This window comes from Tympanuchus pallidicinctus, unplaced genomic scaffold (genome assembly GCF_026119805.1).
Source record: "Tympanuchus pallidicinctus isolate F22 unplaced genomic scaffold, pur_lepc_1.0 scaffold17, whole genome shotgun sequence".
Lineage (NCBI taxonomy): Eukaryota > Metazoa > Chordata > Aves > Galliformes > Phasianidae > Tympanuchus > Tympanuchus pallidicinctus.
The window spans coordinates 3,834,784-3,852,584 of record NW_026294690.1 but is presented as its reverse complement, the minus strand read 5'-3'; the positions used below and the strand labels follow the sequence as shown (position 1 = coordinate 3,852,584).

Here is a 17,801-nt window from a genome sequence, read left to right as displayed (position 1 = left end):
ACTTTCTGTTTGGTTTTGTCCATAATAAAAGAAGATTCTTCATGGTACTAATGAGAACTCGTTTGTGATGATTCAAAAACGACATGAGTCTTGGTCTCAGTGATCATTACAAGCAGTATGATAGTCTAATATCAAAATCCTGCTGATACACAATATTCTAACACTTCCTATCAGAAAATGCATACTGCATGTCGAGTCAATTGAAACAATGAAATCTGGCTTACAGAATTATAGTAGGCTATTTTATTTTTATCTCTTTACTAAATGAAATTTCCCTGGCCAATAGAAATTTTCCTTCACCTACCCTCTTTTTTTTTTCTCCAAATCAGTATTACCCAAACGATAGCAGCCATATACTGGGAGAAATAACCACACTTACTGCTCTAATTTATGGGAAGATTTCAGAGCACAGATTGGACTGAACTCTAAATTTTATTATAGTTTACTAATATAGTAAGGAATATAAGTTCATTAGTTGTTTGCTTTTTGTTATGGTTTTGTAACTACACCATAATTGAATAATGCATCCTATTAGCATTATAATTGTAGTAGACCCTATATAAAAAAAATCAAGAAGGAATTATATGCAAAGAAGGAAATGGTGGAGCACAAATTCTTATGTTAATATTACCTGGTATGTTAAAAATGTTCTGCAAAACATGATTTTCAGCAATCTATAATATCTACAATATCCTTTGGCAGACCTACTGAAATATGCAGCAGAGTTTGCATTATTCATTCATTGGGCCCAAGTCTTTGCAATGAGACAGAGAGCATCCTTACATTATTTTCTTGGAAATGTAAATGATATTGCACATGAAAAATATGGATTAGTATAGAAATCTTTCTTGAAACAAGGAGTCACTATAAGGTCATAGGAGTGATCTCTATCTGAAAAAATATTTGTACTGCCATTAGAAAAGGAAAAATATTAGAAAAAAATAGAAAAATATCTAATAGTCAGAAAGGACTCTCAGAAGAACTGAGTAGGAAGTTCTGATGTCCCTTTCTCAAAGTTTAAAGCTCAAGGACAATTAGTCAAATTAATAAACAGACAGTTAGGATCCACAAAAGAACTGGTATCCTTTTCATTGCTACATGAAGATTTCACAGATGTTATCTGAATATCCAAAATTAGCAAGACCCAGCTACTATGCAAGCTGTACACATCAGAGAAATATTCAGAATTGCCATAGTTATTAATCATAAATGTTTTTCAAAGATGAAGCACTAAACTAAGAGTTAATGGTTAGAGTCTAGGATAATACCTAATGTGTTCAGAAAATTAATGTTTATCAGTCTCCTATGTAGTTCTTACCTCAACTTTGGGAGCATTTTTGGGCAAGATTGTTATATGTTATCAATCTCAGTAAGTTATAATATATGAATAACATTCTGTTGGCATATTTAGCTGTCAGAACTACCTGAAATTGTTTTAATATTAGACATTAATTGGAATGGAAAACTAAAAGGTTTTACAAGAAAGCGATGAGTTTCAAGAACTCTAAGTGGAAAAGGTTGAAACACCTCATTAACAGTGTCACAGGAACTTCATTTGGAGTTAAGCTGTATGTTAGATTTAATACATTTATTAATTTAAAATATTAAACATTCAATTCATAATCTGAGTAGATGAATTCTGTATTAGTGCTACTCAGAGAATGATGGTTTGATTTAATGACAACTTTTATTGCTTAGATTTTTTTTCCTGCCATCATGCATTAGGATGCAGAGAAAAAGAGGAAAGGAATAAACTGACCTCTTGAATATTTCACATATTCATATAGAGCATAGTTATCTGAAAACATTATGTCTCTTTTGACCTTTATCTTTCTTCTTCATTTTCCCCTTCCTCTTTCTCTCCTGATATTCTGGCCCACAAACACCAGACTTTGAATATGTCTTCAAAAGTAATAAAATTTCAAGACATTTTCTGCTTTGAATAAATGTGTTATTTCATTGAAAATAATCAATCCAGCTGATGTGTATAGGAAATTTAACAGCCTAGCATAAAAAAAAAATAATATTACAATAAAAATCTAGAGAAAAATCTTAAATGCTTCCTGGAAATAAACACATAATGAAATTCAATCTAGCACAAAAGACTAGAGATAGATTAACTTAATTAGGAACTTTTAAAACACACCATTATATCAGACACAGAAACTCAGACCAGAAAACTGCTCTACCATCTCTATTTCTGAGGACTTCGATCCTTTGTAACACCACAACATTTGACTACTAAATCTGTGCTTAGAAAGTCTAAGGAGGCAGTAAGATGGCACAGGTTTGCAGGGACCTTCTCAGTGATAAGAGGCAAGCGTAAGAATATTAAAGTTCTGAAACAAATCTGAAAGATGAATTAAAATCAGGGTAAAAAAATGTATCGCTGAAACCAATTGCACTATTACACATGGATCTACTAAAAGGCTTTCCTTACTAATTACAGAAGCAGAAATGAAATAAGAAAGAATCACTGTTGGCTATGAAATAATCTTACTGCAACAGCAGCAGATCCTCTGACAGACTGCTGAAGACCAGAGTGTCAGACCTCTAGTGTGAGGAATCTGTTGCCTTCCTCATGATTTTGGAGATAAAAGCGCAGCTTGTGGCAAAACAATCTCACTAGTATAAATATATAATGAATCCACTTCACGCAGGACCCCTCTGAGACCAATAAAGCTGAAGACTGAGCACCGATTTCACTTTCTTTGCATTTCTTTTGCAAGACAGCTAAGTTAATTCTGGTTAGTTGAAATCAGAAATAGTACCATCCTGTTTCAAGTGGGCAAGAAATGTTTCTATCTCAGGTTATTTCACTTGACCTCATGTGGAAGGTGGTTATCAAAATGAAACTGAAGAAAAATACATTTATTACATTTCCTAGTGAGCTAAGATTTTAGTTAAGCAGTCAGGAAAAAAATCTAACAGTTTCACTTGAATCATTTTCAAATGCAAGACCTTTTTCTGGGCAAGTGGTATAAACTGCAGGAATCTTATGCGATACGTGCATGGTGAATAACAAAAATCCAAATGTAAACTGCACAAATGCTAAAAGAAAGTGCATCCCCTCCAAGATCACTAGAGACTCCTATTAGCAGGTCATTCCTACCAATGCTATTTTTCTTTAGTGCTGTATACAGTTTTGCACAGCCCTGTATTCACACACATATGTGCATTCAAAATACATGCTTTTCCTTCACCTCTGGGACAAGATTATTCTATGCTAGAATAGATATCCATCTTTAGACATTCTTTCTGATGGAAAAAAAAAGATTGGTTTTGCTCAACTTCATTTCTTTGCTGCCTGTTGTAGCTCTAAACCACTCTCGTACCTCCCTGGAGTACATACTTCAAAGACATATATATATATATTTACCTTGCCATACCTTTATCTCACTTTTTTGCCTCTATATTTTTGCCTTTTTTTCCCCCCCCTCTTTCCTCTAAACTATTATTGCTTATATGTATCTCTAGACATGCCTCTCAGCTTCTTTCAAGCAGCAACTTGATAAAAGTAGGACTGTCTAAATCCATCTGTGTAAATTACTTGGGTGAAAAATGCAGTGCCAGGTTGACTGACACAGTTGGCAGATAGAAACAGAATTCAGCAAATAATTGCAGCCATAATTTTGAGAGGAAGAAGAATGAATGTGCTCATGAAAGCTAGAAAAAGTCATTTCAATATTTTCCAAATAATAATAAAACGAAAAACTACACACTATATTTCAAATATTTCATTTATCAATGCAGCCTACTGAAACAGAAAAAAAAAAAAAATTAACCACAATTACAAACTAACCATATAGTAAACAACCAAAAATTAGATAAACAAAATGTTTCAGCAATCCAGCATTTTTTTTCTTGTATTCTTTGGCTTCCACATGAGAAACCATTGGGTTTTCTCAGGTTCCTACCAGAACAATTACTCTTTTCCTCTATCTGCTTGCTCAACTAATCACATATTCTACTCAGATCTATGTCTGCTACCACACCGAGGTAACCCCTCCATTGTCCCAGGACTTCCTTAGGATGTGAAGTTGTATTGCTCTGTTGGGTTTCCAATATAGAATGGCTGGATTTTTATTTTGAATTTTTTTATTTTTGCCTAATACATCCATCTTCATCTGAGTTTTTATTTTTTAATGTTTTTTTTCTGCTTTTGTTGATCAATTTTATTTTCCTCAGCATTATTATAGTTTCCTGGTATTTCTGAATGCACTGCTTGTTTGTGTCACTGAGAGTTTCAACCCTGTTCAGTTAAGGACTAAATTCATATTTTAATACCACGTGTACAGAAAGCAACACAACTCTTGCTGATCTCAGGGTTCAAAGAACAAAACAACTACAGGGAAAACAACAACAAAAAAAAAACCAGCCTCACATAAAAGAATTAGGAAATAAGGTGAACAAACCAATGCAAAAAAAAAAAAAAAAAAAAAAAAGACATTCTTAATTACTCAGTATTAGTACTTCATATACTCTATAAATGCAGCTACTAAGAAAAATGTAAAATGAACTTAAAATTCTACCATTACAGTGTAAGAAAAGGTAAATAATAACACACAGGTTTGGGGCACAAGAGAGTGATACTTCAGTTGATACACAGTATTTCAATCCTACCTTCCCAGTCGACTTTGTTCCTTTCCAGATGCAAAAATAGCAGATAGTCCAAGCAGCGAGGAGGCACAGTGCAAGTTCCCAGCGAAGATTCCCAATATGTTCAATGCCATCAGATATGGCTAGCACCCTGCGTCTACCAAGGGGGAAAAAATGAGAAAAATTAAACAATACTGAAACAAAATAGTACTGCACACAAAACACTGATCTAAAAATCAAACCATATTCAACCAGGAAGACTTCTGGTTACTGACTAGAAAGAATGGACCATGTCAGGCATAAAGATACAAAAGGGGAAAAAAGGGGATATTGGCAGTGAGTTTAAAAGCAGGTTAAAAATAAACAAGCGTGTGACTCTCACAGGTCAGTGAAAAAAAATCAAAAAGATTTTTAAATAGATTCAGCATGGAAGGTTTTGTACAAAAGAAAAGTCAAAGAAAGAAAAACAAAACTTCTTCCTCTCTGAATCATCAGCAGAAGATGCAGACCCAAAACAAAACACTCCAATAATGTTTTTTGCTCTGTTTTGTTGTTGTTGTTTCAGTTTTATTGTTCTTCCAAAAAGAAATATTTGAGTTGAAACCTTTATTTTTGCCTTGTAAAACCTATTTTTATAAATGCCCTTTTGTAAATTGAACTATGATTTTACAACTTTTACATTTAAAGTCAACCTTCTTTCAGGTGGATCGTATTTTGGAAACAGGAGGAAAGTTTCAATGTTTTTTTAAATTGCCTTTTCTGGGGGAAAAGCAATCAATAAAAATATATACTGCATTTACTATTTCAAAACAGCATATTTAAAATACTAGAGAAGGCCACTCAGATCTAAAAACTTAACTTCCCATTTTAGGAACATTCCTCACATCCCCGTAGCCAAAGGATTTACTAAATTAGTAAACAACACAGAGAGGGTTTTTTTTTTGTTGTTTTCATAAAACAAGAGTGAGCAGATATAAAAGTCACTTGCTAGTATTCAGACAGGAAACCTGTGGGACCAAACTTCAGAATTAATCGCTTATCTGGGAGATTCACATTCCTTTCATGCTCTTTGATTTTTGCTTTAGATAAGCACACAGTTCAAGAAAAAAGTAAATTCTTTACCAGCCTGTAAATAAAACACAGGTAGTTCGGATTTTGTTGGATAAAGAGTTAAAAGTAAAAGTACAAACTTACTCCTATAAACTTCATTGATTTTCATGAACTCCCTTGAATTTTTTCAATTGCTCTTTAACCTAAAAGAAACCCTAATCAACTTAAATGAAGCAATTAGTCATTTGCTAATTTTACACTCTGAATAATTAATATCAGCCATTCAGGCCTTTTGTGGCCTTTAATCACATCTCAGCTGGGTCTGGTCACAGCTCGTTTTATCTGTGTTTCCATAACTATACTGGCAGTGTTATATGCTGTGTATACATAGACAAATTCATACATAAATTTCCAGCATGCAGCCTTACACAAATTGTAGTGATCCAAAATGCCCTTGAAATTTTTGTTAGGTGTCGCTTGCACAACCCCTAAATATAAGCAACTCCTTTTCCCAGGCAGCAGGGCAGACAATTGAGGCTTTTGACTCACAATCCATACCTTGTGGCTACACAGCTTTCAGAAAGGAGGTGACCACAACAAGCCAATGGGCAGAGTCAATTTTATATGCACACACGCTGCCTATCTATTTTCTCTTGCAAAATTTCTTCATAAGGCAGCACAATTAAGATTCTGCCAGCACCCTTCTATCTGTTGGTGTCATTTCTTCTATCCTCTCTTAAATAAAAAGGGGGTTGCATCACATCATCTTACACGCTCTCTTTTACAAGGTCTTGAGAAACACTTTCCATGCATCAGCAGCGACTGCTCACCACGAAGACTCTTGCATTCCCTAATTACAGACAGAAAACATGCTAGGTGTTGCAGACAGCTGGAGAAGAATCTGATCTGATTCTACTCTTGGAGATTTGTACACATCCATATGGACAATTAACTGCATCACACCAGTCACTAATTCCATTGAGTACCATCTATGCAGTCGCACTGAAACATTCCATTCTCACGTCCTGCCTCCAGCTCTGCAAAGGGCTACAAGCACTACTCAACTTCCAGACCCATGAATGTCTCAAGAGAGAAATGTGCAAAATAGCAATTATAATGAAAGTATATAGATGATACACTGACATAGTCAGGGCTCAAAGTTTGCAGAATAGTATTAGACATGCCATAATCCACATCCAGTTTTCAAAGGCAACTTTGTCTTAAGAACACAATTCTCAGTGAAGACTTGAGAAACTTTGAAAGCAACTAGTTTCTGGAAGCTGTCCACAGAATGCCCACGCTCAGTCTTTGAATGCTCTATGAGAAGTGTCAAATAGCAGGGACGCATACCTTTCCCATCCAGAAACCTTGGTGGGATGCTTTTGTAAATGGCAGATTAATGACCTCCAAACAATTAGCCCTGTTTCTCACACTTAAAAAAGACACATCGTGCCAAACAATTTCAACTGCTAGCACTGTAGTGAGTATTTTTAAATATATTAAAGCACTACAAATTATTTCATGGTTTAAGAAAATGAAGGTTTAAAGTTTCCCATAGAAAGCGAGCAGCAACAGGTCTGAAACATCTAATTAAACTATAACATATTGTGCCACATACATCCAAGAGAAAGCCTTGCTCAGAGGCAATAAGTGATTTCCTGAGCAGGCATCATGCAGCCCTGCACCATGTCAGGACCTTATCTCTCCTTCTGAAACTGGCTGAAACAGCAGCGGTAGAGGTTAGGCATTGAAAGGAGAAGGCATTCAGAACATGAAATTCTGTTCACGAAGCCTCATCTCAGTCTGACTGTGCACACCCTCATATACGTCCTTTCATTATTCAACACAAATTAACCAGAAAGGGGGGAGCATTTTAAAAAATACATGACTCTATCCTGCAACTAAGTGAGGCTGATGTATTCAGGGACTGGAAGACAACAGCTGATTGCAGCTTCTCACTCCTCAGCAGTCCAACTTCTATCTAAAAGCTGCTGTGACCTTGAATAGATTACCTAGACAGCAGAAAGAAGTAGCATCTTCACTTAATACTGCAAGACCTCCTGTATTATTTTATCCTCCTCATCTCATCTTTTCATGGGAAGAAAGATAGAGAAAGAGCAAGAATAGTAAAACAATGTAGAAAGTAATATTGTTTATTTTAGAGTAACAACCATTTGAAAATGTTCTATATTAAGATGCCCAGGAACAGTCACATCTGTGAAGGTTGTTCCAGTGCTTCATCACTTCTGATAGTTCATATTAAAGCAGAACAGAATGGAAGAGTAATATACGTGCACAGAATAATTTATGCAGATTGAGATGAGAAGAGGTTGCGAGTGCCTTGTGGTCCTTCTGAGCGAAGTGATTCTTGAACAGAGGACCCAAGGAATCCTAAGAAGCCCTAAGAAACTCTTGGTATAAACTATTATGTGGTCTTGTGAAAGGAGACAGTGAGATCCTTACATGAGCTGCAAACTGATCAAGTTTTCATAAGCTAATTTATCAGGTGATACTACAAGTAAAAATGAAAAGCAATGAATTTCTTAGCCAGAAGTGCTCTGTTTAGATAACTATACCAGCTGGACAGCCTCAGGGAAGACACTGGTGACAACTGACTGATTTGTTCAACTCAGTTATTGGGAATCAGAAAACTAGGGAACGCTTTCCAAAGACCTCTGCATGATAAAAAATTGTAATTGTCAAGTCTGGCATCCCAGGTGGTATCAAGATGCAAGTGGCCATGCAGCTCAGCAGAGGTGCAGGTAAACACCAGTCATACTGCAAAACAAACAATTGTTAGTAATTGCCTCTTAGAATTTGCTTGAATTTTTCTTTCCAAGAAGAATAATGCATGTCCATCCATAACAGCAGTAGTCAAAAAAATCCAGAAGCATTGTGAGGACTTCATTTTCATATTTTCTTTTAAACACAGCAGTTCAATTTCATGACCAGCCAATAAAGGGGAAAGAAGCCAGAAGATTGGTGGCATTTGAACATCTAGAAAAGAATGTTGAAGGAAGATGCCCATCTGGATTAGGGTTAATTTGGAATTTAAAGATTAAGCCAGACCAGAGTTTTTCTATCAGTAGTAGCAAAATATTAACTCTACACAGGATATTTTACTTGTAAATGGAAAATCAAGATCTCTTCTTTGAATTTAAACCAGAGCAGATTTGCAACATGCTTAACATTCAAAAACACACAGAAGCTTTTCACTACCTCTTGCTACATACATATAGCTTGACTACTACTGAAGAATAATTTCTATCTTTTCTCCATAGAAATAACACAAATTAAAAGTTAATAGCCTCAAATGAAGAAAACACAAATGTAAGTGGAATAACAGGATATATCTGAAGTGCAGCACACTTTGCTTGCTTCCTTTGAGCTTCCAGAAATGCTGATGCTTAATCACAAAGACATTTATATCCAGACTGAACAAAATCATGGCATTATTACTTAGAGGGCAATTTCATTCTGGTTACAGTTTATTGGATCAAATATTGTAAGCCAAATGCTGGCAGTTCATTTTGAATCAAAAAAGTAGCGTGTATAAGATAAAGGAACAAGTAGAGATTGAGAGAGAGTATAGAGTCAGAAATCTCAGCATGTTTTCAGTAGACCTCAGCAAGTAACCAGGCATCATTTGATGACCTCTTGCTACCTACATTTGAAAAACACACTGCTGCTAATGGTTACCTTGCTTCTTTCAATCAACATCATTTCATATATTTCCCCTAAAAAATATGGAAAGGAAATCGAGTGAAAAAGTATTACCTACTTACTGAAATTGCTTTTGTTTGTGAATTTCCTAAAATATGTTTTAATTTAGTGGTTCAGTAGACCAGGTGGAAAGAAGGGCCCCTACATTTCTGAAACTGCTGCAGATGGGCATACTACAGAGTAACTGATTATTCTGACTACTCATAGCTAAAAATAACCTTTTCATCCACACTGAAAACAGTTTGAAAGCTGCTGCTTCTACAAGTGCACTCTCTTGGGACACAGGAACCACAGCACTACATTTCCCATGGACTGGGAGAACACTTTTCCAGAGAAAGAGCATCTTTATTAAAGCATTCCAATGTGCAGAGCTGTAGCACGCTCTTGAAGAGAAAGAGGACTAAATGCTACTAACGCATTATTGACAGGAATGTTCTGAGGTAATTACTGCATTATTTCATGGTTTGGAAAGCTGAAGAGTGCATTCAATCTTTTTAAGGAAATGCCCCTTTGTGTTCCCTCTCTGATCTGGAGCAGTTTACAAGACATTTTTCTTTGACAAAATAAATACATAAAGTAGAGAACACAGCCTCTTGAGGTCATTTCTCATCTGTTTATCCAGGAAAATAGGTGGCAATGCCATCTGTGTACTGCACACCAGACTCTGTCCTCAGTGCACTGCGTGGGGAATTAAAGCTGCAGTAGTGTTATGGTGCAGTTTGCTTTCATGTTTTAATATGCCCTTTTTATACCTGTGGATTTTTCACACCCTGTCTATGTACCTTGCGTGTTACCGAGCTCCTTGTGCAAACAGCGTAACAGATTTGAGCAGCAGTGCCTCATAGCTTTCCCATCAGCTCAGGAGCACCAGCAACTCTCAGTCATTCTCCATTCCTAAGCAGAAGTTTTTCCATCAAAAAATGTTTTCTAAACTCTCATTTTTCTTTATCTCTCAACTTTATGTAGCTGATATTGTCTGATTTCTGTGAAAATGTATCACTTTGAGTGTTTCATACCAAAATTTATTAGAGTATTGTGTGCAAATATACAGTTTCTGACACTCAGAAACTTAATCTAAAACTGGTGGGATTCAGTTTTTGTGTACCTGGATCCTCTGTAGATACCTGAATTACAAGGCCAAAGAGTCACCAGCATCTAAGATTCTAGTAAGCAGCTGCAGAAGGACAATGTCATTGTGGACCACCACACAGCCAAAAGCTTATTCAAGTAGTTAACAGTCATAAAGTCAGCCTTCTTTGGAAGAACCGTAGTGACTGCGGTATTCCAGACACACTGAAAAAGGTGTCTTTGTGTCCCTGGGACACAAAGACTGATAAAGTAGCATTATTTTTCTCACAGTGATCAGAGGAAGTTGTTTATCTAACAAAGAGCATTTGTGACACATTATTTACTGATGACACTTTAGCTTTCCCGCTATCTGACAGAGATAATCTTAAAAAAAAAAAAAAAAAAAAAAAGGAATGCTGCAGCTCACTTGACCCTGCAGCCTTTCTAGGAAGCAGCAATGCTGCGAGTTTTTGCTCTAGTCAGTGCTTAACCAGCCTCTTTCCTCAGATTTTGCAATTAGGAGCAGCTTTAAGGATCTCTAAGGTACTGAAATTGATATTTTGGTTCTATTATAACACAAAGCTCTACGGAACAGCACAGAAACTTTTCTAGAACAGAGAGCTGCAACATTTCCTTATGGTTGTCTAGTACATGCTAACTGCTTGATATTTTGGAAAGCAGACCAATCAATTCATCTGGAGCACACAACTCAAAAGTGGAAAAGCCTATGAAGAGTTAAAGCTTGAAAAAATGCTAGTATGGAAGTCAAGAGAAACAAACAAGCAAAAAAAAAAATAAAATAGAATGGCTTAGGTAGAAAGGCACTTTGAAGATCATTCAGCCTCAACATCCCTCCTGTGGGCAGGACTGCCTACCACTAGAACAGGTTACCCAGGGCTCCACCCAAACTGGCCGTGGATGCCTCCAGAGATTTATTCTCTGTGGAATAAAGAGAAGTTGTTTCTAACAATAATATATAAACATACAGCCAGTGGTATTTCAGAGAAGGCTCTGAGCTGTTCCAGTTTACTAACTGGACACACAAGTTATTGTACTAAGAGATAAAAGCTAAGAAAAGACAAGTTCACCAAAATTACATGCTTTCCTTGAATACAGAATGGTTTTCTCTTACAATGAGAGAAAAGAACACTACAGAGGGTATACAAAATGCTAAAAAATTGAGGCAGTATGCTTCACTATCTTATATAGTCCCATTGTAATTTTTTTCAAAGTATGCTAAATGGTAAAGACATAAAACCCTGTAAAATCAAATGGTTAGCAGTTTATTTTATAATTCTCATAATATTTCTTTTAATAATAAATCTTCTCAAACTGTAAGAATTCTCTTCTTGAATATCACTGGATTTTATACTTGCCTTTCAGAAAGCAGCAGACAGATAATTCCCAGTGGTCACACTAGTGAGAATCCCATGACTGAAGAATTATGCACAGCTATGAAATATTTACCTCTTACAGCATATTTCTGAGATCTACACATATCAGAAAGAATTATTTCTACTTGAGCTACATTTGCTGCTGCTCAGCCTAGTTTTTTTCCTTCTGAAGTCCTAAAACTGTTATGTTACACCATTCATTATCCAACATTTTTAAACTCACCAAAACTTAAAATATTAAAGTTTCCTCAGCAGACTTCTTTCTAAAATTTCTCATGCTGCCGGAAAATAATTAAAAGTATTTGTGTTAACCTGTCTCATTGAAGACAGTACTTACCTGAACGAGACATCACTTAGCAACTACTGTGTGTGTGTGTGTATATATATATATATATATATATATACATATATATATATATATATACATACAGCACCAACTTGTTTGTATCTGTGTATTTACAACTAGAGAGAACGTGATGTATAAACTCGGAACATTTTGCTTCTCCTGTAGCTATTTCTGACCTACTTTCCTTCAACCTGTTTTACTGAAGTCATGGAAACAACTTCTTAACCAAATCTCAAAGTTTAATTCTATCAAATCACCTTTTTTTTTTTTTTTGTATCATTCCACTCACCTCAACTCTACAGTTTCTTGGTATTCTCTCATAACCTTCAGTCCCTGTGACGTTTATCCTCTACTCCACCTACTGCCTATGAAGAAGTTATACAGTGTTTTAAAAAAGTAAAACAAAAACAAAAATACCAAGTTGTTTTCATTCACCAAGTAATGTAAATTAGTTTAGCACTCAGGCCACAGTAGCTGTGAACTGGTGGTACCTAAAGAAATTTAGGTTAACCTGATAGCTCTCAAAATTTATGTTGAGCTGTTTAGGCAGTTTGTGGGCTTGTATTCCATTGTTCATTTTTAAGCATTGATATGAGAACAGCTTTAGACCAAAAAAAATATTGAGAACCATTCCCCGATTATGCAAAACAGTCCTCAATGGTGACTTCTTGGCCCTGCACTAAGTTGTACTTACAAAGGAAACTAAGAATGGAAAAAGCAAAGGAGCAGGGACGCAAGGCAGTAAAGAACAGTTGATAGGTCAAAAAAGTAAGAATACTGTGAGATATTTTGGGAGGTCTTGATTCCTTTGTCCACATTTACAACTATGGAATCTTCACAAAATTACCATCACGACCCTCCTGCAACACTTACATGACTCTTACTTAAATTCAGGTAAACGAAAAATGGAGCCAGTCGAATTTATTTACTAAAAACAATAGCCAGGAGAGTTGAAATCATTAAAAAAAAAATATATCTGAGGAGGGGACTTCAGGAGCATAACAGCCAATTCCTGTTTCTGCACAGCAGGACAACTGTGCCTACATGGTTGCTTGAAGGCTTGCACTGTCTGACGTTGTTCAGTCTTCATAAGAAACTCATGAAACCCATAACACTAGCTAATGAGTCTTTCTGAGGAAAACCTCCTGACACTAAAACTCACTTTCCTTGCTGCCCCACTAGAATATAGCAGAAAAGAGTGAAAAACCTACCAAACGTTTTTTTTGCACATTTAAAGCATCTCTCCTTTAGGAACTTTAAACTAAACAATCACCCTTTCAGCTACCTCCCTGAGTCCACAAACTTGTAGTTGGAAAATACTCTTAAAAAGTGTTTTAATTCAAATAAAACCCAATTTTGTTGTTAGTTGACTTTGCTTTGTTTTTGTGGAGAATAAGGTCTACAATGGCACTGTTTCAAAAGCCAAAACCAATATCAGGCTGCTGAAATGCCCGCACCCATTTCCTTTATGCAGTACCCACACTAATAGATAACCAAGAGGAAGATTAATGTTATTGACCTGTTTACCTTTTTTACTTTGGCGTCTCAAAAATTCTTTGCATCAATGTCCTTAAGAATTTTGATACCAAGACAGTGAACAAATCTAATGGACATATTCTTGGACAGCTAAAAATGGTAGTCTATTAATTTTTATAAAAACACATTTAAAGAGCTCTAGATACATGGAAGAAACATGTCCCAGAAGAGCTGCATGCTATTTGTCTTGCTAGTCTTGCAGCTCTTATTTCCATGATAAACTAGTGAAGACAATAGAATCATAGAACTACTCAGGTTGGAAAAGACCTGAAAAAGCAAGTCCAGCCTAACCATACCACCCTAGCTAACAGCCCTCCGCTAAATCATGTCCCTGAGCACCACATCCAAATGGTTTTTAAACACATTCAAATCTTGTAAAACTGAAATTTAACATTTCAGCTTCAACTGTGAAAGGTACATTTGTTTCTTTAGAAGAGCTACGGGACTACTTGGCTTCAGATAGCAATTATCCTGGACAGTATCTCAGTTTCAGTAACCTTCAGTATTCTAGAAGATTTAGAACTTTGCTCAGTTACAAGTGTAGAAGAACATGTACGACAGCTTTCAACATCATTCATTGTTGACTAGTTTGAATGGTTCCCAAGTCTTTGGGGAGCTTAAGAATCTGTATTTCTACATGATATCTCCACTTTGAATCTGCTAAAGAGTAAAACAGATATTTGTTCAAAGTACTGTGGCCTTGCATTGTGACCCAAAAATTTATCAGAACTTGGATCACCACCTTTAAAGAAGGAAAGATCAAGTCATGTAGAGGATTATTTTTAAGACTATTTAGTATTCAGATGAATGTCAGTGTACTTCCCTTTTTCTACCCTAAAGTAGGGAACCCCTAACCATTTACTAAGTATGGTCTCCAGTAAAGCAAAGATATCCACATCCTTTACTGAAGTTGTTATCTTAAAGAGGATGTTTTCTCTTTTGTACTTGCACAAAATCTGGCAATACTGAAAGAAGGCTTTTCAGTAGTGGCCTTCCCTCAAATAAGTTACATATATATAAAGTAAATGAAAACTGAAGCAAAGTCAGAAAAAAACCACATCTGGTTATTTTAGCATGCTCTGAATCGACTGATTCATTAACCTTAATGCCACATAAGTAAGTTTTTGTTGTTGTAGACCTTTCACAATATTTAAATGTAATTATTTTCAATTTCCCTATAAGTAAACTGTTTTGCTCAACATCAAGAAATGCCTTTTACAGAGGTGTCTTTAAACACACACTCGTATGTTAAAAATAATATGGAAATTTTTGATACTTCAAAATAAAAAAAAAAAAAAAATAGAAAATAAAAAAGGTTTAGCACTCCAGCAAAACTAGATACCCAACCCAACAGCTTCCAAAGACATCAGCTTTACAAGCATGTCTTTCAGCACCCTGCACGCATTTTCCAACTATTAGAAAATGCAATAACATATTTACTAGAACTCTAAGAACTGTGTGATCAAGAGGTGATTTTAGCTCACATGTGATTTTCGCTACAAAAATGTAGCACTGCAGGTAAAACTTTCCCACACTCCCCACTGAATGCTACAAAGATATTTTCAATCATGGAAAATGAAATAGATGCTTTGAGAATATTATCTGAAATACTGATATTAATCCGTGTGACTTGGAAAACAGAAGATCAAATTTGTTCATGGCTCCCTAACAATCAAACAAAACAAAGTTCGTTATTTTTAGCTCCTACAACTACTGAAGAAGAATTTGCAACATTATACAATTACTTTTCAAAACCACAAATGTGTAGCTCCTAACTTTCACTGGAGAACTAAAAGTTTCCCTTACGAATTCTATTTTAAGATATAAATATAATTATTCAGACTCACAGCATTACCTAGAGATGTTGCAGAGTTTCCTTCCTTAGAGTTATTGAAAAACGACCTGCACGTGGTCATGGCCAACCTGCCCCAGGTGGCTGTGCTTCACTAGGTGGTTAGACAAGACGACCTCCAAAGGTCCCTTCCAAACTCAAGTGTTGTTATTTGCATACACAGGGAGAACATTTGAACCACTGACTCATGTACATTCATGTTTCTTCTTAACTGAATTAAAACTAGCACAGTTAATTTATAGCAATTTATTCTACAATAAAGAACATTAAATAACAATTATCAGACCTCTGACACTTAAGCACTTCTGCACTCTCTGTAGCTCAGAGTCCCTTCTGTAAAGTGGGAATAATTAGATCTTACATAGATTTTGTGAAGATAAATGAATGTGAAGGTAATCAAGAAATCTATGATTGCAAAATTGTTGACACTATGAGCACTCTAAAAAGCCTTGATTAAATCAATATCTTCGTCAACAGATTACTGAATATAGGAAAATGAACAAAGAGAACAATAACAAAATATAGAATATCAAGATGGCATTTTCTTCCTATCCATCCTTTTCAGTTCTACTGAAAAGAATGTTATGTGTTTCTTTAACCAAAAATAATCAAATTCATATAAAATATCAACTTACAGTAGCACAGTCTTACTATTGGCATTTTGTACTATTCAAGTACATGATTTTGAGGTAATTTTTTCTGTGTATTTGAAATGTTACACAAAACATTCCAGATAAAATCAAGGGAAAGTTCATCTGTCTGGATTAGGCTAACATTTACCCTTGGCTTAGCACTTTGAGACCTACCCCATTTCCTTCTTTCAACTGAAATCAGGCAGAATTTGTGGTTCTGAGGCAAAACCAGATGAAGAGCTCATGCGAATCCAAACAAAAAGCTGTTTTCACATGGCCTCTCTTGAACTAAACTGGAACAAGCAAGTCTGGCACAGCTCAGTGTTCTTCGACAAGACATGCACAAAGGGTCTGGTTCTGAGAGGTGCTGAAGGTCTCTGGGTACTGAGCACTGCAGGATTGAGCCCAACTTGTTAATGACTTTTCATAGGATAGGGGGGATTAAGCACAATGTGACTCTTGCAGTCAGTTGCAGACTGAATGAAACAGGAAAAACTCTTTTTGACTTTTCAAGGAAAGGGTTTGTGCCTTCTCCTTTTTGCTGAGAACAAATCCTTTTCTTTTCCCTAAACAAAAAAAAAAAAAAAGGTTTTTTGCTTGGAAACGCTAAGGATGTGTCACTCCCTTCACAGAATGACAGGACAACAACTAGACCCTCTTTAGCAGAGGACTAAGTTGTTGTCATACAGCCAATAAAAAACTATTGAGGTGGAATCAACCACAAAACCGTGGGTTCTCTGTCTGTCCAGCTCCCTTCCCAGGCACAAGAAATCTCAAATTCCTGTCCACGGTGGCAGACCGGAATAACAGTCAAAGGAGCACAAAGATACAGTTGCTGTCCCCTATACCTACCAGACAGCTTCCCCACCTAGGAAAACACACAGCACAATGGAATAGTTTATTTTCTAATCTCTATACCACTTCCCTGGCTATAAAGTTAGCCCCATCTGTGGCTACCTATCTCTTTCATAGGTCTGCTTTAACATACCCAAAATGATCAACACCTCTATTATTACTGCAGCTTATGCTATTTACCGTTTAAGATTTGTACAAAAAAAACCTACCTGTGGCATACCTTCAAATTACTTTTTTTTTTTTTTTAATCTTTTATCAGGCTGGTCTTCTAGGATGAGATGAAAAACAGTAATTAACTGGACATCTCTGAATCCTGGCACCAGCATTAAATGAAAGAAATTTCAGACTCTTGTCTGTCATTTGTAAAATGAGTTTGAAGTTTAAAAACTGAGTTTCGATCAATTCACTTGCTTACTTTTGAAAACTGTATACGCATATGGAATGTGAAACTAATCAAAACCCTAAATTACCAAATCTTTTTAAGGAAGGTAAGAAATCCTCCTTTAAGCTCCTGATTTTTTCCCAGAGTTGTCAACACTGATAGCTGAAGTCAATGACAAGTCAGCTAACTCAAATTAAGTCTTAAAATAGACATTAACAAGGATAAACTTTTTTAACTACGCAGGAAAGCAAGTAAAGTGAATCTAATCCCCCAGACTCTGCATGCTGCTCCTTCAGCAGCATCAGGCCATTATGGCCACAAAGCTACAAGTAATTATCAATTACACTATTAAAAAAAAAAAAAA

General features: G+C 35.8%; 1 protein-coding gene across 2 annotated transcripts in view; it reads right to left on the bottom strand.

Annotated features, from left to right (window-relative positions):
- Window positions 1–17,801, bottom strand: part of SLC6A11 (solute carrier family 6 member 11) — an 84,556-nt gene that overhangs the window by 53,672 nt on the left and 13,083 nt on the right. For both annotated transcript variants that reach the window (XM_052678813.1, XM_052678812.1), the window contains exon 6: window positions 4,624–4,756. In XM_052678813.1, coding sequence (XP_052534773.1) covers window positions 4,624–4,756 — 133 coding nt within the window. The remainder of the gene's footprint in view (window positions 1–4,623; window positions 4,757–17,801) is intronic.